At 37.0% G+C, this 22,856-nt stretch overlaps 3 protein-coding genes across 3 annotated transcripts; all 3 read left to right on the top strand.

Annotated features, from left to right (window-relative positions):
* The first annotated feature begins 2,466 nt into the window (after positions 1-2,466).
* On the top strand, positions 2,467-3,925 carry LOC113230456 (filaggrin-2-like). Its single transcript, XM_026464397.1, has 2 exons — positions 2,467-2,559; positions 2,654-3,925. The coding sequence occupies exons 1-2, from the start codon at positions 2,481-2,483 to the stop codon at positions 3,901-3,903; spliced, it is 1,329 nt and encodes a 442-aa protein (XP_026320182.1). The 5' UTR covers positions 2,467-2,480; the 3' UTR covers positions 3,904-3,925.
* Positions 3,926-5,136: 1,211 nt separating this feature from the next.
* LOC113230037 (glycine-rich RNA-binding protein 5, mitochondrial-like) lies at positions 5,137-19,392 on the top strand. The gene is made up of 3 exons (XM_026463765.1): positions 5,137-5,182; positions 9,914-10,207; positions 18,812-19,392. The coding sequence occupies exons 1-3, from the start codon at positions 5,137-5,139 to the stop codon at positions 19,390-19,392; spliced, it is 921 nt and encodes a 306-aa protein (XP_026319550.1).
* A 1,326-nt stretch (positions 19,393-20,718) lies between these two features.
* On the top strand, positions 20,719-21,865 carry LOC113230451 (prisilkin-39-like). The gene is made up of 2 exons (XM_026464387.1): positions 20,719-20,792; positions 20,941-21,865. Exons 1-2 carry the CDS (start codon positions 20,723-20,725, stop codon positions 21,672-21,674), a joined length of 804 nt encoding a protein of 267 aa, XP_026320172.1. The 5' UTR covers positions 20,719-20,722; the 3' UTR covers positions 21,675-21,865.
* The last annotated feature ends 991 nt before the right edge of the window (positions 21,866-22,856 follow it).

The following is a 22,856-nucleotide window of genomic DNA, read 5'->3' as shown; positions in this document are numbered from 1 at the left end:
CTATGATACATTATGTCAGTACACTACATCTCTCCCTTTCAATAAAATTAATAAAAAATTTAATAACTTTTGTAACCATTACTAACTAACACAATCTACTAAACATAACCTAAGTATTTTTCATTGTTCTTCATTGTTTCTGTTTCGACGTTATATCCTTGACCTTCCTGTTCATTATGAATTTGCCATAGTCCCTCTATTTCCTATTCTTCTTTTTAATTTTTTACTTATCTAGAGTCTTCTTTTCATATGTATATTTCCTCTTTTGCTTATATAATCGCGTATGGTGCGCTATTGTATATCGTAAGGTAGCATATAAGATCGTCCTTCCAGCGGGACTTTTGGCATTGACTGATTTTAAAACGTCTTAATTCGTCGCAGTTTTGTTTTTCCGACCTCTCCTCGTTCTGCTATGGCCAGCGTGGCATTGAATTGTCAGTAATGCCAAATCCGAGTAGAGGGACTTAAATTTAAAGTAATACTGACTTACTGACTGGGTGTGGGTACCAATGCGGCTGTAACAGTGAATTACGAGAAATATACATATAATGGGTGCTGGAATGTCAGTAAGTACAACAGTCGCGTTGGAATTCGCGTTTTTTCACAGCCACAGGAAGCCTATGTCTTGAAAATAGAGTGCAACTTTTACAGGTTTTAACCATTACTACTTTCCCTTTATTATTAATTTACATACATATATACTTTGATACGCAGTTTATATACAGCCTGTCCTCACTCTTGTTAGGTATAGACCTGGATGAGACTAGCGTTGACAGTTCACCTGTCTTTTATTTAGTAGGAATTTGTCTATCTTTCACTGCCTTTACTACAAGTTGGACTGATATGCACGACTGAAAGTTGCCAAATCGTTTTCTAGCTAATTAGATAACGCACGCACTCACATTAAGGAAACCCTGTATGGCGGGTGCCAAGGCCACGCACCTAGACAACCATAAATTACACCAAAACTTACAAGGTAAATAAATGTAGGCCATATAAATATCTCTCCCGGCCGGGAATCGAAACCGGAATCTTCTCGTAGCAGACCAGCAAGGTAGCCGTTTGGCCACAGAGGCAGTTAATCTAATGATATCGCAATTGAATGCGCCTCGTAATTTAATGTGTCTCGCAATATAATTGGCCTCGCGATTTAATGCGCCTCGCAATATAATGCGCCTCGCGATCATATTAGAGGCACATGAATGATCAATAATTATTGCATATTGTAGTTGCTATAAATAACTGCAAAATAACTATGTATATATATATTTAGACTTCCCCGGTTGTTCTACTTCGAGTCACTAGAATAGAAATCCGCTAGACCACCTTACCACTTAAATAATATCTATACCTAACCTATCCCTTGAGATACTTAAGAGCAATGTTTTCCGTTAGGATTAATAACCCAGCACAAGACACACTACTTTTTTTGCAATATGAAATATCCACTAATCGCTTTATTTATTGAAACGAGGTGTAAATGAAATTATATAATACGTCAATAATTGACACTTAAGCGATGACATGACACATATTACAAGTACAAAGGTATCCACCTTTGTACTTGTAAAGTAATTACTAGATCTTATTCGTATATTATTACATGTCACTTTACAGCAATGTGAAATGATTATGTGAATTAAAACAGTTGAAGGTATTATCATGTAGGTTATATGATTTGATCAGCCAGTTCTCATGAACACGATTGACTTTAATACGGGCTTTGGACTGAGACATCCTTGTGCTACTTTTGATTAATTGTTCCCGCGTGTGGTCCGCTTCACCGTGAGGAGCGGAGGAGCAGGACGTAGCTCCTTCTGGGTGCTGGGGGGTTCCGGTGCACAAAGTCGATGCCGAGAAGGCCACCGTGGGGTTTTAGCCGGTAGAAGTGCGGCATAACATAGAGGTATCCTAGGAGGAGTTCCCCACGAAAAGAAAAGAATGATAAGTTCAAGACACCGACCGACTCAAACTCAAGGTGTTCACTTATTGGTACAAACACATCTCAGAAAGTCAGAGTGAAGTGGAGAACACTAAATTTTATTGAGAAAAGACAAGTTTTAGACGTGTTTTAGTTTTTTAACCGATTAAACCTGACCCTGTTCTGGTTTCGCAAGAAGCCACTTTCAGGTTAAGATCAACCGTGTGACCATTGCCTCTTGTTTACGCCGAACATCTTTGCTGTTAGCACAGGTATCTGACACGTAACTCTTTGCCACACGAATTATAAGTAAGGGATTACATTTTCCTATGTTTACGTAATATGATATCATTTTCATGAGACATCAAATATATCGCTAATTCTGTATGCATTGTAAACTGTTGGTTCCATCTCTAGTGTTAGATTTATTATTTACTTATTTCATTTACTACTGGACATTTGCAGAGTGTATTCTTAGAACAATTTTTTAACACATTGCTCTTTTACCTATAAATGTACTGAAATTAAGTTTCATGCATCAGACCGACAAAGATGCTCCATGGAAATGGCGAAGGCAATAATTTTGATTTTATCTGTGATCGTTTTCACGGCACAAAGTGCGGTATTCATGAATGAGGGTATGTCTTCCCATAATATCCCAGTTACTAACATATATTCATATTGTTGACATGATTTAAGTCTACGTATACTTATTTCATTATATTGTTGCAGATATCGTACATACACGGGAAGCAAGGTCACCATGTTATTCTTGTGATCATAACTATGGGCCACCACCACCACCGCCTATTTTCAGGACTCATAATTGGAGTGGCTACGCCCGAAGTGCTGACGGCTCTCAGCAAGGAGTATTTAGTGGAGCTGCTGCTGCAATGGGGAACGGCAACGAAGCATCTGGTCAAGCGTTCTCGTTAGCTGCCTCTGACGCTGGCTCAACAAACAATGCACAGGACGATCAATCAGCTAAGTTCGTCGATAAATATTCTCATGGAGCATATGGCGGCAACTTACAAAATACTCAATCGAATTTGGAGGGATTTAATTCTGCTTCTACGAGGCAGAACACAGGCTTTGAAACTGGACAAAGCAATGTGGGCACTGGTTTTGAGTATGGACAAAGTGAATCTGGGCAACATACTGTAAAATTGGTAAATGAGGGCAATTCTAAACCTGGTGCAGGAAGCAGCGCAAACGCACAAGCCGGGGGACAAGAACAGTATCGAGATTATGGTTCAAAATCATTCTTTGCAAACCAAGGTGCAGCTGGAGTTCAAGGACAGTATCAAGGTTCTGGACATAAGGAAACCTCTGCCTATCACGATCAACCTGGACCACAGAGTTCTGAACAGTTTCAGGGTTTTCGTCAGAAAGAAGTCTCTGTAAATCGTGGTGATATTGCAGATCTACAACAGCAGCATAATAGTGCTAATACAAATTCATTCGCTGCTAATCGCGGAGAAGTAGGGCAGGAGCAGAATAAAGAATTGGGACGGAAACAATTCTCAGCGTATAACAGTAATGAAGCAGGACCAGGAGGTAATCAAAACTTTGGTCCACAAAAATCGAATTCTTATTACGGAGGTGCTAGAGGCCATGGACAGGCCGTGGATTCAGCTCAACAAGAAATATCTTCGTATCGCGGTAATACTGGAGGGTATGGTCAGGTTCACGCTTCTAGTTCACAAGCAACCTCTGAATATAATGCTGGACAAGGCCAACAATTTCAACCAAATTATGCACATGGCGAATATCGGAAAGGAAGCGGTTCTGGAAGATACGGTGCTTTTGAGCATGGTAAAGATCAGTCTGTTTTGGGTGGCGCACTTGATCTGGCATCACAGGGTTTGAAGGCTGCAGAAGGAACACAAGATAGCTGCAGCACTTGTGGAAAGAACAGCTACGCTATCAGCAACGCTAGAAGTCACAGTGGATCAGCTGTTGCCCTTTCTGTTGGAGGATAAAGCATATTTGTATCAAAGTACATGGCGACTTGTTTATGTTATGTGAATATTTATTTAAAAGGATATTGTTTAAATCTAATAAAATTATCAATAAACTGATTCTATGTAGCATTTACTTTTTTATGGTTTAGAACCAACAAACACTTAGTTTTTTTGCCGGTATATCCTTAGATTGAAATACTTTTAAGCTATTAGTTACTGTAGTCCTCAAAGATATCAATTCCCTCTTCATCAAAGACTAATTGAGTTTTGCCATCGTGCTGAAAGGGTTTGCCAATTGGCGTAAGATACTTACTGACTGTTGCTCAAGGTGCGCCAGACGTAGTAGACATAGTGCACCCTAAATCGACTGAAGATTTGCAAATTTGAATTGAAATATTACGACTTGGAAATTTAAAAGTCGTAATATTTAAATTCAAATTTGCAATATACGAGAAGGGCACTATAACCTGTGCGCGCACAGGAACCTTGTAAGTTCAGGTTCTGACCTTGGGTTCAGATGATCTGGATCAGCCAGTGTACTGGGATGTCACTGACCTCTGTCACTTGACTTCATCCGGTTCTGCGAGAAGCTAGTGCCTCGGGTGAACCGCCCCGGGTGCACGTACAGTACCCTCCCTATTTTCCAAATAGGATAGGCTGTAGGCACGCTCACTTCCCGTTGCGCTTTGCACAACTACCGGTTGCCACCGCTCGACTCTGAGTCCACTATCAAATCTTCTCATTGGGCACGGCTATAACAGTTGAAGTGCCACTTAGACCTTTCATCGCAATGATCTGAGAAGGACTGTGCTCGTCACTCTGAGACAAAGTTGACAAGTCCCACCCCCTGCTCTTCAAAACCGAAACGCTGTAACGCTTATATTACTGCTTGGGGATTGAAATAGGTATGGTATGGTAATTGGTATACACTTATATATGTATTATAAGTGTAGATAGTAAACTGAAAGGCTAAATTTATTATTTTCTGTTTCCTAAATGGGTTCAAATGAAACACGTTTTTCCACTCAATGACAATTTATTTTTCATCTAATCTGTCAAATATAAAGAGTTTACAACATCCTTCCGCCACGGAGTTGCGCACGGGCTGGTCAATACAAAATTAGAAAAATATGCACACAACCATCATTTGGAAATAACACAAACACTTAAAACAATAAAATTTAACACTGAATAAATATTTACGAAATTAACCTATCCGGTAACTTAACATGTCGACCAGAACGTGTAGCAATGCCTGAGGAGATGACTTTGTCCATTCCAGCTGTGTCTTCGTTGGGTATGGACAGTTCCAGAAGGTATATAGCCTGTAGGGATCGAACCCGCATCCCTGAATTTGTTTTTATGTGAGCTACTCTGCTACACCCATCGGCTCCTTGAATCGTTTCAATAACAATACCGAGACGCCACTCTACACGCTTCTTTTCTGTCGCTATCAAAACTACATCTCCAGGTTTAATTGACCTAGCCCGCTCATTATTTTGTTTATGTATAAGCAAACTCAAGGATTCACTTCTGAATCGGTTGTTTAAGTCGCTACATAGCTTTGTTATATATCCCCAACGCGATGATAAAATGTTACCATCAATTAGTTCAATACTTATGTTATTGTTAGGCACTTTAAGCTGTTAGAAATGTGAAGGTGTAAGCGTAACCAAATTTTCAGAATGTATGTCAAAGGTCTTGATTGATAGTTGCCTCTACCTCACACATCACAGTAAATAACTCTTTGAAAGTTTAGTGCTGCTCTCCTAGCACTCCTTTTAAAATATCCTTGACAGACCTAACCATTCGCTCCCAAAACCCTCCCCACCAAGGCGAGGCGGGGGGAATAAAGTGCGAAGCAATTTGACTAATATTACTCTCACGAAAAACGTTACAGGCACGCCAACCCGTAACCCGTGTAGTCAAAACGCTTACCAATTACCAATTTGTACAAATTAACCTACAATTACATTTAGGACACTTGCGTTTAAATACAGACTGCTAGAGACCACAACTGGTGTACCTCAAGGATCACTTTTAGGACCTACCCTATTTCATATATTCATTAACGGCCTACCGGTCTACAGTCTTTCTCACTCATTTTCTTGTACGTATGCCAGGGACACTATGCAATATATAACTTCTTCAATGCAATCTAATCAGCTACAATGATGCGCGAGTGGTACGGTTTCCAAATACACATTATTTGAACGATTGGTTCAGCTCTTTTAAGTTACTCCTATGTATGAAATTTGGAAATATAGTATATCAAATGGTAAATATAGAATTATCTTCTTTCAAAAAGCAATCCCCATATTAGTATCTGAAACCGTAAAGCTCCTTGTGAAAGAGTTCGTCCAGGGAAACACTGTTACCTTACCTATTTCTGCCGCCAAACAGTAATGCGTTCCGGTTTGGAAGGATAAGTGTCCTGGTGAAATTACAGGCACATGAGACTTGTCAACTTTATATCTGAGGGTGACAAGCGCAGTGGCAGTGCCACCAGGCACACGTCTTTGTCATCCAGTCGCTTGATATTATAAAAAAAAATCCCTACTCATATTTCTCAGCGGAATCTGTCTTATGTTTACGTATAAAATTAAGGTATATTGAATTTGAAATAGATATGACCATTGCACCAAAACAAGGTTTTGTTCAAGGTCAAACTTCTAAGGCTGACTGTACTTTTATAAAAGAAAACTAATCTAATTGAAGTTACCATCACGGATGTGATAAATAAACTGTCATGACATAATCAAAACCACAATTCCTTTTGTAACAAGCGGAGGGAATTGGGGATCACCTGAAATCAAACCAATAGCTAGAACTGGCACCTTCCACAATATACTCAACAAGTTAACACCTTGTTGCGAGTCGGTGTGGTTTTCATATAATTTTCTGCTATTTGTTTGCTCACATCAGCTTGTATAAAAATGTAACAATGTGCTAACCTGTCACAAGCGAAGAAGCAAGCATGTGGCGTGTATGTGTTTGTGTTGTTTTAGTAATTATTTTCCTTGACAATTCGTCAGCTGGCACACGACGTAAGTATATTGTACCTATACATATACTTATGTGACGATGCGCCTCCTTCCATCGTCCTTCCGCCTTTTTATCACCTTTTCTCTGGTCCACTTGTTTTCAAATTTTGAATCGTTCTTTAATTCCGTTGCCCGTCATTCTCACTATGTTTTCGTTCCGTCGTCACTCTCTGCTTAATCGCTAAACCGAGCAGTGCTGCTGAACTAATTTTGATCCTTTTACCAGTTTCCAACCTAAATCATGTGCCAATTTTAATATCAATCTAACTTAGTATTATTAAGAACTCGACCCTTTCGGGGTAAATCTGTCTCACGTTTTTAGTACTTAAGTAGGGAGTGTATTGTAGCGTGTTACCTGTTTTTTTATACCCTTTTCTTGTTGTAGCCTTTTTTTTTCTTTCGACTTTGCTTATGGAAGAAATTATGTGGCGGCGTATTCTATTTTATTGCCGTAACCTGGTCACGGCACATTAACGGTTTACAATCTGTTCATTTGGAATGAAATCTGTGGCAGCCTAATGGTTTGACCTATCACCTCTCAAGCAGAAGCCGTGGGTTCGAATAAAGGCTAAAAATCTCTAAGTTTTTCGGAATTCATGTGCGAAATTTAATGTGAAATTTTCAGTGAAAGAAAACATCGTGATGAAACCTACACGTCGAAGAAAGTTCACAACCCTCAGAAAACATGTGAAGGTTGTAGACCCTAATGAGCCATGACCAGGTTCACGGCAATAAAATAAGAAAACTTCAGGTCCACGAAAATTTATTAAGTTGTTGGTAAAGAGAAAAAAGAAGTTGTAACAAAAAAAGGTATATAAAAACAGGTAGGTACAATACTACAAAACTCTCTGAAACTTAATTACATACGGATATGCTTATGGATGAATATAAAGTAGACACTTACCCCAAAAGGGCCGAGTTATACTGAATTAAGATTGATATTAAAATTGGCACATGATTAGTAGTAGCTATTACAAATCTGGTAAAGGAATCAAAATTATACGCAATTGAAATTTAAACAGCACTATACGCTGCCGCGTTCGAGCAGAGAGTGACGATGGAACGAAAGAAAACCAGAATGGCAAGGCAAAGGAATTACTAAAGTACGAATCAAAATATAAATACGAGTGGCCAGGAACCGGAGAAAAGGCGATAAAAGGTGGGATGATGATGTAAGGAGGTCACATTGTCACAAAAGAGACTCGCGCCCAGCAGTAGGACCTATAAATGGGGTGATGATGATGAATTGACTGTTTAAGCACTGAGAAGGTCTCGGGTTCGATTCACGGTAGCAGCAATTTATATAATATGCTTTTCTATATTCGTTCTGGTTTGGGTATTCTGGGTACCAAGATGGTGGGTTGTATTCCATTGCTTTGGTTGTGGAGTATATAACCAGAAATAGAGACGAAATAATGGCCATCCATCCCTGGCAATCAGGCAAATGGGTCTTATATCACTTTTAAAATATCAACTCTCGTTTATGCTGAAATTACAAATTAGAAAGCTGAAATAGTACAGCGCCAACAATTGACCTGTGTGTACGTCTCTGTATACTCCAAAAAGATTCTGTATTTATTATAATGAAGATTATATCTCTAACAATGGGGAGTTGTACATTCGGTGGTGTGGAAAAAACTGCAAAACATCTCATTACAAAACAAACGGAATCACATTTCATCGGTAATTAAATATTAAATATGTAATTTTTCAATATTCGTCCATTATAGCAAAGCTCAAGTTAAACTGATCGATTTGAAGTGAAACAATTGACGACACCCCTCAATTGTTTCGAATTCGGGCTGGCCAATCGGAGAGCAGTAGCCACCGTAATTATTTGGCAGAATAGTAATATAATATATAACTAATTCAATCAGATCTACTTGGTACTTGGTACTTGGTGCAACGGGCTGGTATCCGCAACTCGACGACAAGGCGCCTATTTTGCGTGTGATGGGTGCAGGGTCCTACTCGTGCTCAATCAGATCTAATTTAGATAGCCAATACCGCGCGTTTATTTCAATTTTATCGCGCGCGTCGCAACATCATGCGTCTTGCTACGGGGGCAGATGTACCTATAGGTACTAAATACCCGACTACGCTGTCTTGTATCGCAATTATCTCTTTACTATAAAGCGCCCATGAATGGAAAGCATTCTACGTACAGGTTGCAGAGAGACACTCAATTTTCTAAACTTCTACGTGCTTCGTCGAAACTCAATGCAAATCTTATAACAGGCACATAGAAGAAATTTCGTCGACTCGGTTAACTCGACCTGAAGCTCAGTTGGAAGAGCGATGGAAACCCGTGGTCGCAAGTTCAAGTCCGGGTCAATAGATTTTTCTTTTTTTTTGTTCCATGGTTGTATTTAATAATTATAGCAAACTAGTGAAGTTATTTCACAAAAACAATACAGAGTACTAAAAAATTGACCTCAAAAGTCGTTCATTACCTAGTTTGCCACCTCTAGAGGTGGAATATTTTCTTCAAATTTAAATGGGACCACATCTGAGTACCCTTTTTTCCAAAAACGAATTATCAACAATCGGTTCACAAATGCCGACATCTTCTAGCAAACCGTATCAGACGCTATGCCAACTAAGCTACGGAACGAACCAGCGAACCTCACGAATTTTTGTATGTGCTTGTTTGTCGGATCTTTGTTTTTTTTTCAACGACTTTTTAAGCGTAGCGCCATCTATAAGAAATCTATGAAATCAATAATACTACATGGTTCTTCTTGTCGTATCGACAGCATACACTATTTATTATCGCGGCCCAGAAGTTAGCCACGCTGAGCTCGTCGCTAGTAGCCGCCATGTTGACGGCACGGGATGTTTGCCATCGTGGTAAACGGATTAATTTGACCAGAATACAACAGACGTACTAGAAATACTATTCGTACCTTATTTCGGGGAGGTTTCTTGTGTGCACCCCAAAGTATCTTACCCGATTGGACTAAAACGATCTCTTTACTTTCCAGATAGTCTACCCGATAGAGTGAAACGTTCTCCATACGCAAACTGTCCTCCTTATCCTCCTCCGCCATATCCACCTTATTGGCCCCCATCGCCAAATGGTTGGCACCCCCGTCGCCACCATCATCGTCATTTTGACGACTCATGGGAACAGTTTGAATCTCAGCCACAAATACAACTTCAGCAGCAACAAGAACCGCAACCAACTATAAAAGCAAATGCACAATCGCAGACGTTAATGCAAGGCACACAACCATGCAGCACATGCACGAATGGATCAGCGCAAAGCAACGCCCGAAGTGACACCGGATCGGCGGTAGCTATTGCTATTGCCAGACCCAAATCTAATTGACAGCTACATTATCATTATTATTACTTAACTTCGCGTGCTGTTCGCGTACCGTTGGCGCTCCACTTGCTCGCCGACAGAGGCACTTCTGCATGCGTACAGTCACACACTTGTACCATTCGCCACATTTGTACTCTCCCTTAAAACCTACGGTAAACTTGTATGTGTGTACCATCGAGTATATAACCAGAAATAGAGACGAAATAAGGGCCGTATATTCCTGGTAACACATTAGCGATACTGCTCTTAATAATATCAACTCCCGATTGCACTAAATATAGACAGGCCAACTACTGACCTGTGCATACGTCTCCGTGTATTCCAAAAAGTATTCTGTATTTATTGCAATAAAGATAATATCTCTAACAATGCCGTGCTGTTCCATTCGGTGACGTGGGAAAAACAGCAAAACATCTAATTACAAAACAAACGGAATCACATATCACCGGTAATTAAATATTAAATATGTAATTTTGCAATTTTCGTGCATCATAGTAAAGCTCAAGTTAACTGGACGATTTGAAATGAAACAGTTGACGACAGCCATTGACGACACCCGTCAATTGTTTCGAACTCGGGCTAGCCAATCGGAACGCAGTTGTCACAGTAATGATATTGCAGAATAGTTTTCAAACAAATTAAATGACATTTCGTCGCCTGTGTGTGTGTGTACATTGTGTAATAAAGTTTCATTTAATTTGAGGTAACGATTGTTACAAATGTTTTAGCAAAAATCATTTCATAAAATTAAATAATAATTTTTGTTCCCCATTGATTTCATAAGCACATAATTTCGCCTTACAATATAGTTCTAGTATACCTCATATTTTATGTGATTTTAATGTATTTTTCAGGAAGAACAACAGTGTACTATATAATATAGTAAACACATACTCGGCTAAATTTGAAAACCTCTTAACTGCGTTTTTGGACGAAATCTCTTTTTTACTCTACAAGCGCAATGTCGGGCAATTAAAGCTTTAAATAAAATTTGTACACCCTTTTTAAGTTATAAAATAAATATATAATTGAGTGTCATATAATTATTTCTATAAATTATGTTTTTGTAGCAACTCAAAAGTTAATTGAAAGGACGTTACGAGGTTTACGAATTTAGCCTACGACATGTTGTTTAGTATTTAGCATTTAAATTCGCACTGTTGGTGTAATACAGAAACATCTCCAAAATAACAACTTTTTACGAGAGACGTCTAAAAATTCTACGATTAAAATTAGTCGATAAATTTTTAGTTTTGAATAGAAGTTTTATAACTTCTATTCAAAACTAAAAATTTATCGACTTGCACATACTTCGACTATTCGTAATTTCTTTCCTGTACATTTCAATTAAATGATAAATTGACTAGTCTAGTCTTGTTACCATTTATTTTAATAAATAAAGAATCTGATTATATTGTTATGTACTTTATTTGTCTTTGGTTTTGCCTTAACACAACCTGTTTATATAATGTAATAAATTAATCACCGCAGTTAATTCGAATTCGAATTGAAATCATTTATTTCCATGTAGTATAAATCCATATAACACTAGGCACATACAAATTAAGGACCAGGAGAGTTGGCATGCTTAAAGGGAGGCTTATAACGAGCACTGAATACGTGTAAGCTGATGATGACATAAAAATTTAAATTAATAAGTTAGTACAAAAACACCAGATGATAATGATAATCGTCACGAACTCCTTGCTTTTTATAATTATTAATACAAAGACCGAACACTTAGAAAAATATCTTTCGATCCGGCCGGATTCGAACCAGTCTTCTAGCAAACCGTGCCAGACGCTATGCCAACTTAGCCACGGAAAGAATCAGCGGACTTCACAAATTTTTCCATGTGCTTGTTTGTCGGACCTTTGAATTTGGTTTTTAACGACTTTTTAGCCGTAGCGCCATCTATGAGAAATCTATGAAAGTATTTCGTCACCCAATTAAGTAACTTTATATATATATATACACACACATTAACATATATATATATATATGTATATGCATAAATATATAAAAAGTAAAAAAAAAGCATTTGCTACAATTTCTATTTGATGTAATTTTTGCGGGAAAGGTCGACGCATACTTGTCCGTTATAGTTTAAAATATCATTTGCAATAAAAAACGTAGCTTGGGTAAAAATGTCGCTTACGAAAATCGGCGGTCATGGCTGGATACTATGAAATGAAATGAAATGAAATTTTATTTGCTTAAAACACGGTGTGAAAGATGGAACAATTATTACAGAACACATGTTTTACCTGACTAGGCATGCAAAATGTTGCTTAAATTTAGTTTAATTATAGCATTTTCATCAGACGTGTACAAGGAATAATAATAATAATAATAATCAATTAATTAATTAATAACAAGAGAATAATAAACTATCAATGTGAAATTATTAAATATCATACATCATGATTACATTAAACATAAATATACCTTATAATTTCATGTCGACATCCAATAAGAAACAAAGAATAATCAGTCAATTAAAAACAACAAACTAATAACCTTCTATGTCAAACTATAAAATATTTATACATCCTTATTACATGGTACATGTATATTACATTTAGCACTAATTTCATGTCAACATTTATCTAAAAAATCAGTCACTTTGTAATAATTTTTATCTCTAAGTCATTCGCTAAGTCTATGTATTTCTGAACAAATTATTTGGTAACATTTGAATGTCTTTCGGTAGAGGCCTCTAATAATCAAAGGCCTCTATAAATATACTATTCATTAAGGAAGATTTGTTAGTATTTCTGCATGACTTATTTTGTGTGTTAGTTAGATTGATTTGATAATCATTAAATTTATTGGCTATATCAATTGGGTCACTTATAATTTTGTCATTTATTATAATTTTCTTTAAAAATTGATTATTGTATAATTGTGTTCTATTACTATATTCGTTTTTTATTATATTCCACGTTTTTTCATGCCTATGTAGATAACAAAATCATAAAATGTTTGCTTTCTACGAATATGACTTTTTTCCATATTTACTAAAAAAATGGGTTCTGTCTGGGCCTCAATCTTCTTTTTAATTTATTGAATAGTTACAAAAACATTAACACCATTTACTTTACACTTTTAAATCTAAGGTTTGTGAAAAATTGTGTCATTAATTTATTTAATTTTGTTAGAAAACTTACTTTGCTTCAGTAAGAATTAGTTTTATCGAAATAATAAATAAATCGATATCGTCATCATCGAATCAACGGATCGCCCGTTAGGCGGCCGCCGTTACGAAAAACATCTTTGACTTGAAATAATTTGTAACAGAAACTGGAATCTCATTTATTTGTCTACTCTGAAAATATCACAGTAATATGTAAAATAACTGTAAGAAAATAGTAATGTAAACAATGTACAAAAAAGACATAAAATGAAGGTATAACCCAAATAATATTAACAAAAAGTTGTATAACTTAGCCAACTAAGCCACCGGCTTACAACCGCTGTAGCAGAGCGCGCGCGGTTGCGGGGAAACCAGTTCTCAAAATCATAACAAAAATATTTTATTTAGTGGATCGAAACTCCCTTTTAAGTATGTATATTGCAATAAAATGTGAACGTATTGTATTCACGAAGTGAAAATATAAGTTTGGTTTTCATTCAAACATCATCATTATCATTCAACAAACGTTTACACAGATCTTTTTAATGGAAATTGACTTTCTCAAGTTCTGATCACTTTGAAATGAGAAATGTTTTTTTAGTGTAAGATCAAATAAGAAATCTTTTTTCAAATAAAATTTTGAGAATTCCAAATTTAGCAATGTTCTGGCCCCTTTACAGTGCCATGGTCATGTGTAACAACGTAACAATCGCAAAAATCTAAGAACTCGATAAATAAATGTTATTTTGTAAAATGTTTCTCCCACATATACCGACAATAATTTAGTGTTATTAGCGCATCCGACGGTAAATGTTTAAAAATGATAAAGAATATGGCGTCAACTTATACAAATAACATGCGTTATTTAATGCGATAATTAAGTTAGTTAAGTTGGTTTATAAACAGCAATGCTAAAAATACATTACTTTTAAATATTTAGCAGAACTAGAGCTCCTTGGGAAAGAGTTTGTCCAGGGTAGTATTGCCACCTTAAATATTTCTGCATAATGTCGGCATTACTATGTTCCAGTTTTGAAAGTGCTTGTGAAATTACAGGGTGACGGGCGCAGTGGCAGTACCCCTCAGATCTTTGCGATTTAAAGCTCTGAGTGGCATTGCAACTGTCATGGACAGATATAGAATAGATATTAGAAAAAACAAGCCACAGAACCAAAATTACTTAAAATAAAAACTCATTTATTCATTCTACCTAGACGAAAAAAATATCATAAATCATTGACTCTATAATCATAAAAAACAGATTCGATGCAATACACAATTGTACAGACGAAATATTACCTCAAAATTATATTGAACATCCAACAAAAACTATCTCAACAGGTCATCAAGTCATACTAATATCTTTGCAGCTGATAACAGTCTTTCAGATTCGTTTTGTGGAGTCTCCATACTTCCTAACACAATGTATCGTGAACACGGGACTTTATGCGGTTAAAAATACAAGTCAAAACAATTTAAAAACCGTAACTCAAGTAATAATTCCAGTCGATAAGTACCTATGGCCGCTTAAATTACTTTTACGACGTGTGAACGACTTTTATTGCCTTTACCGTATAATTTCGAGCTTACTCTGCGCCAGATAGACCGAGTTCAAGTTCGTGCAAAGCAAGGCTGCTATGACTTATCTGCTGTTGCGTAGAAAACTTGACCTCCACTACTAAGCGATGTCCCAGCTATGAATCCGTACAGAGTCTAGACAAACCGATTATTTTTATATCATCAAGTACGAACAAGACGTACGCCTGGTGGCAAGTGACACGCCTACATTTCCAGTGCCACTCAGAGCTTTAAATTGCAAAGATCTGATGGGCACTGATACTGCGCCATAACACTTAACCAGCATACTTAGCCTTTTTGAAAATTTCAAACAAAAATATCGCTATTTGTGCTGCCTATGTGCGCCTCCTCCGCCACTGTTAGATTCGTTGCTCAATAATATCTCAGATGTCATTCACAACAAGTTGCCTCGTGACACATCTACTCTTGTTTTGGGAGATTTTAATCTTGGTGAGATTTCATGGTCCAGAGACACTGTCGTTAATAGCACTTCACTCGTGTCGTTATCATCGGGCTCCACTATTAATAACATATTTATTGATTCGTTGGCTTACAATAACCTTTTTCAATGTAACCTGGTAGTCAATATTGGAAATAGGATCTTGGACCTTGTGTTAAAAGTGTTGTGTTGTGTCACTAGTTGATCTCAACACGAACTTAGCCTTCAAAACCGGAACGCAGTAATACTCACATTACTGCTTGGCGGAAGAAGTAGTTAAGGTGGCAGTACTTACATGGACGAACTCTTTCACAAGGAGTTCTATAAGAAACTGCTCCCTAGTTTGAGACAAGGTTATTGGTGTGTTTGTCTGACATATAAAAAAGCAATATGAAATATTAGAAACTTTTTTTTATTAAAAGGTCTTGCTTATTTCTTAAGTACACGACACAATAACTAAAAATATACAAAAATATATTACACTCAACCAATATCAATAACATTAAATTTATTAATTAAATTAAAAACTATATAAATACTTAGATGAATACATATACATATAATAGTATAATAACTAAGAAATGGATGGAATAGTGGATAAATAGTGGTTCTTAATTCTCATTTTGAAAATATTTCATTTATTTTAGCGAATAGTAATAGGAACTGTGTTATAAAGTCTGACCGCATGAAGAGTAACAATAAACGGAAAAGGTAACCGGGACCTAACGAGAAAGCGGCTGGACTTATCTTGGAACCTGTGAAAGCTGAAACGCTCCTTAGGAAACACAAAGTTGTCTAAAATGGAGACAATATGCAAATTTTTGCGAAGACCAATGGAACGACAGTTGAGCTGACTGCGGTAATCTGAGATTCTGTCATATTTACGAAAACCAAATACGCCTTATATGTAGATTTTACAGACAAACGACGAAAATAAGTTCATTATCAATCAATACCCAAGTAATGAGTAGTTGTTACAGATTTATATTCCTTGGTCAGATTTCCAACGCCAATGAATACAAAGATTTAGTTATAATATTATTAATTAAAGTACCCTATCAACATAGTTCAGCTTGGTACCATAAATTGTCTTTATGAGACGTCATAAAGCAATTAGTTGAGCATCTGTAACATCGTCCAATTAATCTTGCCCATAACTTGAATGAGAAATTGAATTAAACGAGTTTCGCGAAGCTACAGTTACGCGGGCAATAAATTAATAAAATATTTTAAAATTTTCACGCGGTTTAGTGAGGCATAACATTAGTTATCGGTTTAGATAAAGGGAAAAGGAGGTAAGGTAAAGGTCAAGCAGAGGCCGTGGGTTCGAATTCTGGCTCGCACCGCTGAGTTTTCGAAACTTATGTGCGAAATTTAATTTGAAATTTACTATGAGCTTTTCGGGGAAGAAAAACATCGTGATGAAACCTACACGTTGTAAAAGGTTTACAACCTTCGGAAGACGTGTGGAGTCCCCAACTCGTATTGGGCCGGTGTGGCGGACTTTGACCCAAACTCACGCTTTAGAGGAGACCCGTATTCAGCAGTGGGATGTACATTTGGGTTGATGATGATAATAATGAAAGTAACTTTTATATTAACAACGAAAACTATATTTTTTGTTACGTCACTAGTCGATCTCAACACGAACTGTTTGTCGCTGCAGCAATTTAGCATGACCTAGCTCACAGTAGTAGTGGATGCCGAACCGCAAAAGCTCGCCTACGCAAGACCTCGCTAATTCTCGTATAGGAGAAATGAGATACGATATTTAGGTAATTATGCAAATTTACTCCAATCCCAAGGAAACAGGAAACAACGCACACGTCATTAAATTTATCACATCCGCACCATAATTGTTCAAAATGGCAACCGAATCTATTATATTTCTCAAGAATAAAACTAACGTGTAGATTGCAGCAGTTTATGCCAATTGCAGTGGAGACTGCGGGGACTTGGGGTGCGGAGGCCAAAGAATTCATCTGGGATTTGGGTCGTCGGCTTAGAGGTAGAGGCTGTGATACACGCTCTGGATCTTACTTGTAATGCTGCCAGTGTTATGGGGGCGTTCGAACCAGCTAAGATTCAGGGCGGTCCTTTTGCCTTGTACTAGGTGGCTAAAAATGCCGAAGCCTGTTGCTGATTTATATTTGTGTCTTCCTGACGAAGCCTACGTTGCGGATTGACATAATTATGGAATTAATTTAGTTTTTAAATGAATTTAATTGTATTTAGTTTTTGAATGAATAAATTTTAAAGAAAAAAAAATCGTGCAGATATAATAATACTTCTTGTAACCATGATATATTTCGTAATTGTTTTCCCGCATTCAAAAAGTCAAATAGCACATTTGAACTATTTTAAGACCTTTTTCTATTTAAAATTACTCCGACATTTGTGAACCGATTTCGATGATTCTTTTTTTGTTGGAATGAGGATACCTCAGTAGTGGTCTCATAGGAAATATTCTACTTCTGAGTTTATTGGATTACACCCAGTTTCCGTTGACTTATTTCAATAAAACTTAGAAAATAGATGTAATTCCACAAACTTGAGGTCCCTTTTTTTAAATAAAAAAGTTATAATTATTTGTCTCTAAGATCACACAATTTATAGTTTTATGAATGGTGTTTAGGGTTGTAATTGGAATGCACATTTTGTGATGATTTTTTTTATTAATATCGATTTAAAATAATAGTGTAAGCGATAATACAAGAAAAGTAACAGCTACTTACTGCTGATATCGTTTTCCTAAATTTATCAACGCTATCTGGACAAGAGCAAATATAAAACAATACAAGGTTATAACACAATACAACACGATTGAATACTTTGTACATCTTGTGTAATCTGGAGTATGTTTCATTCCATAGATTCCACAAGTACATCTCTATTCTCTACAAATCTTAAACAGTCAGATACTAAAATGTAATAGTTTTATGTAATAATATCGATACAAAGTAATTATGCAGGTTTGTTGCTTAAGGAGGCATCGTAATATAATTTGCAAAAAGGAAGTTCCGATTACCCGAAATGGATACATTGTTTACAACTTAACGATTGTTTATAAACTACTTCCGTGGGATCTTCCGAATAAGTTTTCAATGTCTCGTTTCGTATTTGTGGGGCGTGGGGGATGGCCTCGTGATCTCGACCTATAAAACTGTTTTCTTGTAAACCAACCAACACACCCAGTAACGGATCTAACAGCAAAACATGGCTCGATTTTTAATACCGTTCATTCTAACCGTCCTCTTGGGATGCTCAGCCCTGCCTCAAGGTTGTAATTTCTTTACTCTATAATCTCGCGTCGTGATTTGCGATGGCCCGATAAAATTTGCTCTTGATATTGGGACCGTTATTCAGTTTAATATTAATAATTTCATATTTTTTATTTACAGAAGCTGAAAGTGGAACAGAATCTATTATCCGCGAACCGCGTGGTTTATTAGCGAAAAGGCGGTGTAAAAAATATGGGATTTGCGGTGGTTTTCCAGGAGGTGGTGGTTACGGAGGTCACCAAGGAGGCTATGGCGGCTATCCCGGAGGCGGTTATGGAGGTATACCTCCAATAAACATTGGCATCAGCCAGTCTCAATCTTCAGCAAACGCGGGTGGAGGTGGTTACGGCCATGGTTACTACCCCAACAACTACCAATATAACAATGGATTTGGTGGTGGTCACGGATATCATCATCGTCCGGGCTACTTCGGAAACGGACATGGATCGTATAATAGCCAATTCAATGGTAATTATTACGGCGGCCAAGGTGGTCATAGCGGTCCGGGATTCGGAGGATACGGTTTCCAAGGACCTTATGGAAATGGATTCTATGGAGACCAAGGAGCTAACGAGCATAGACCTGAATATGATGACAGCACACAAAATGATCCCGAACATGACCAAGGACATTACGACAATGGGCCAAATAATATTGCAGCTTCCGGTTCTTTTGCTTACGCCGGCAGAAGTAATGTCTAGGCAATAAATGACTAACTTTCAGTGATGAAATTCAACAAAGAATTGTTATTTAACTTAATGATAGATTAATCACGAACTCCGTTTCTTAATTTATTTCTATGACACCAAAATAAAACATTATTAATTTATTTCCATTTGTTGTTTTGTTCACATCTTCATTGTCGGTAATTTGTTTTTTTTTTACCGATGAAACGATAAAAGAAAACCTGTTAATTGGATACAACAAGTCTATCACATTTGTTAAAAAATAGGCTGTTGAGGTGTTTTAATTTCAGAATATCGTTTTGCGAAATTTCAATTTAACTATATGTAGTTAATATCTACTACCTAATTCATACAAATTCGAAAATAGACAACAAATTACTCAAATAATTAAGAACGCTATTTGGAAAAATGCCTATTATTGGGGTTTTATTACCGTCTCTTAAATTAAAATACAATCAAACAATAAAATTTACATTTTAATTGTTTAGGAAATGAAACTATTTTTCCGGATTTAAATCGCGCATATTTGTTTTTTCAAACAAACCGACGACAGTCAACCGTGACCATGGGACCTGTAAAGGGCCCGAAACGCCGGTTCATTTCCTATGTTTAACAATCGCGAAAAACTAAGAACTTGATATTTTAATTGTTTGTTTATTGAGGCTGTTTGCAGCCGAATAAATTTAGCAAATTAAAAAACATATGAAATGCTATTACAAAAGAAACCATTTAAGCAATTGTATAATACTGATTAGCAAAAACAATGTACCTAATACAGTCTAAAGCTATCCCGAAGGAAGTGGATGCAAACACGAGGCAAACTTTGTGAGCATAATATATGTCTCAATGGCACTCGAAAAAAAAATGTCTTTTTTAGCTAGAAAAGATCAAAGATTTTTTAAAATATTTTTTAATTAAAGATATTGACTATATTATGTCCGTTATTTAATACCCTATGAACACTTTCAATGCAGTGTAAATAAATCCGTAGAAATTGTAATAAATTAATAATACTCTGACGTCCCAAATAAAGCTCATGATAATTATTTTCACACAACGCATCTTGAATTATATCAAAATATAAAACACACAATTATCTAAGTTACCGGCGTCCATATAGCAAATTTATGATATTGGATCACTGGAAATCATCAAACAGTTTTACCGTAACTTTTTGAGATCAATTTATGAGTGTCAATGGCTTTTGGCGGATCGGTGTGGCCCACTCTAGCTTTTCAAGTGGGGGAATGTTGAGTTTGTATATAAGCTCGAAGAAATGATTCACAACCATCCACTATCTCTAGTGAAAGGTTAATCCTCTTCGAAAACTAAAGCAAACCTCGAGATGGCAGCCAAGATGATAATTTTTGTTCTGGCCCTCGCCACCAGCAACGCCTTGCCGGTTTGGATCAACGGTAAGTGAATGACGTAATTGCAATTGTGATCATGAAACCTGAACTGGAATTCATTTAAGAATAATACATATACAAAAAACTAATACTTTGCCGAATATAACGCAGTTTGTCTCTATGTCGACTGTAATAATGTATTTTGGATTCACAGGAAATGGCTACATGATGCCTGGCACAATTTTCCGCATCGGCCGCTCTCCCAACATGGCGTATGCGTTCGGCAGCGGCTTTAGCAGTAACATCGGAGGCATCAGCCACTCTACTAGCGTTGGTTCCTCCTTTGGAACCGGTGACGCTGAAGCGTACAGCTCTGGGGTTACTGGCACTAACGCTGGTAGTGCCTATGCTCGCGGAGTGTCAAACGTCGTGCCAGCGCAATATCCTCTTGGCTACCAGCATTCTACTGCGTCTGCTGTAAACAGTGGTTTCGGTCGTAATGCATATGGATCTGCAGTATCTTCAGCTCAAAATTTCGGCGGCAATTATGGCTCAGCCGTGGCTACCGCCCAAAACCAGAATGGGCTTGGATACAGTAGATACGGTAACGCCGTGTCCGCGGTCGAGAATGCTGGACCAGCTCGCTACCAGTCCGCTGTGTCGTCTGCTCAGAACCTAAGAGGCCTAGGTTACGAATCTGCTGTATCTAGCGTTCATAATGCGGGAAGTGATTTCGGATCGGCGATGTCAGCCACTCAGAGTAAAGATGGATACGGTGACTTCAACTCTGCCGTCTCAGCTGCTCAGAACTATGGCGGATATGGAGGCAGTTCTTCTCAAGTGGTCCAGCAGCGCGCTGGCTCCGTGCGCCACAGCGGCGCTTCAAGCATCAATGGGCCCGGTCTCCAGGCTGCTCAGTCTCACGCCATTAACACTGATTATTACTAATAACCAATAATTTAAATTCTAAGTAAAGCAACTTTAGTCTAAGAAAGTAACCACTTTTAAAAAGATATTGAGACGACTGCTACACACTTGTCTCAATACCTATTAAGTTTGTGATTTAGGTAAGCAATATTAAGGAATGACAATGGCAAAGCTATTAATAAAAGACTGTTGTAAATGTATTTCATTTCTTATTTATTTCATATAGAACTTTGCGAACTTACAATTTTCACATCAGTGTCACGCTTTTTGTCAAATGACATAGTTTTGATTGTGCTATGTACATGACCATTATTATTAACCGTTGCGACAGACTTAAATTCTCCTTGACCCCCAAAAGATGGTTCATAAAATTTTCGAATATTTTTTATCCAATCACCAAAGGACTCACTATTACGAAACCCAGAGTCGTCAACATTAAATGGCATAAATAATAAAAAAGAGGGAGGTTCAAAATTAGACACAGATACAATATTACGACCAGATCCTACCACTGGGTGACCTGTAGATACCATATTGAAACTTGTTTTTAGATTTTCCGGAATTGTCTTATCGAAGTTAGAGTCAAGTTGCGTTGAGATTGGAGAAATATATATCCCAGTAAATTTTTCATCAGGGCCTATTGAAGCGACAGCTGTTACTGTTTCACCGACAGGAGAAGAATCTGTAATAAATTAAGGGCTTACTTTATTTCTAATTATATTCTAAAAGCGTTGTTTTGAATTCAATCAAAGACTAAATAAATATAGTAGATGTGTTATTAGGCATACGCTTGAATTTTATTGAATAAAATTTTTCTAAATTTAATACATTTTCACTTGATTTAGACTAGTATTTTGAATAATATATCTTTGTAAGAGTTCAAAGACAACAAATTGTTAATTAACAAGAAACAAACAGTGACAAACCTTTCAAAATAGTAGGCAAAGTATGAGCTCTACCGGAAATTATACCTAAAACAATGCACAATGTAACTAAACTCATGATTTCTTTATACAGATTTTGATATAGATATGGAATTGATGTTGCGTATTATCTCGTAGGAAATGAGGCTGTTATTAAAATACAACGGTTTATATACGATGGTACATTATAATTTCAGTCATTATTCAAAGTAATTTGAGGTTCATCGACCTTCGTATATCGTTTTCTTGTTAATAAAATTACACATCAGAGCGAAGAGTG

The sequence above is a fragment of the Hyposmocoma kahamanoa genome, unplaced genomic scaffold (genome assembly GCF_003589595.1).
Source record: "Hyposmocoma kahamanoa isolate Upper Pololo Valley unplaced genomic scaffold, ASM358959v1 63, whole genome shotgun sequence".
Taxonomy (NCBI): Eukaryota; Metazoa; Arthropoda; class Insecta; order Lepidoptera; family Cosmopterigidae; genus Hyposmocoma; species Hyposmocoma kahamanoa.
This window is presented reverse-complemented; position numbering and strand designations above follow the sequence as displayed.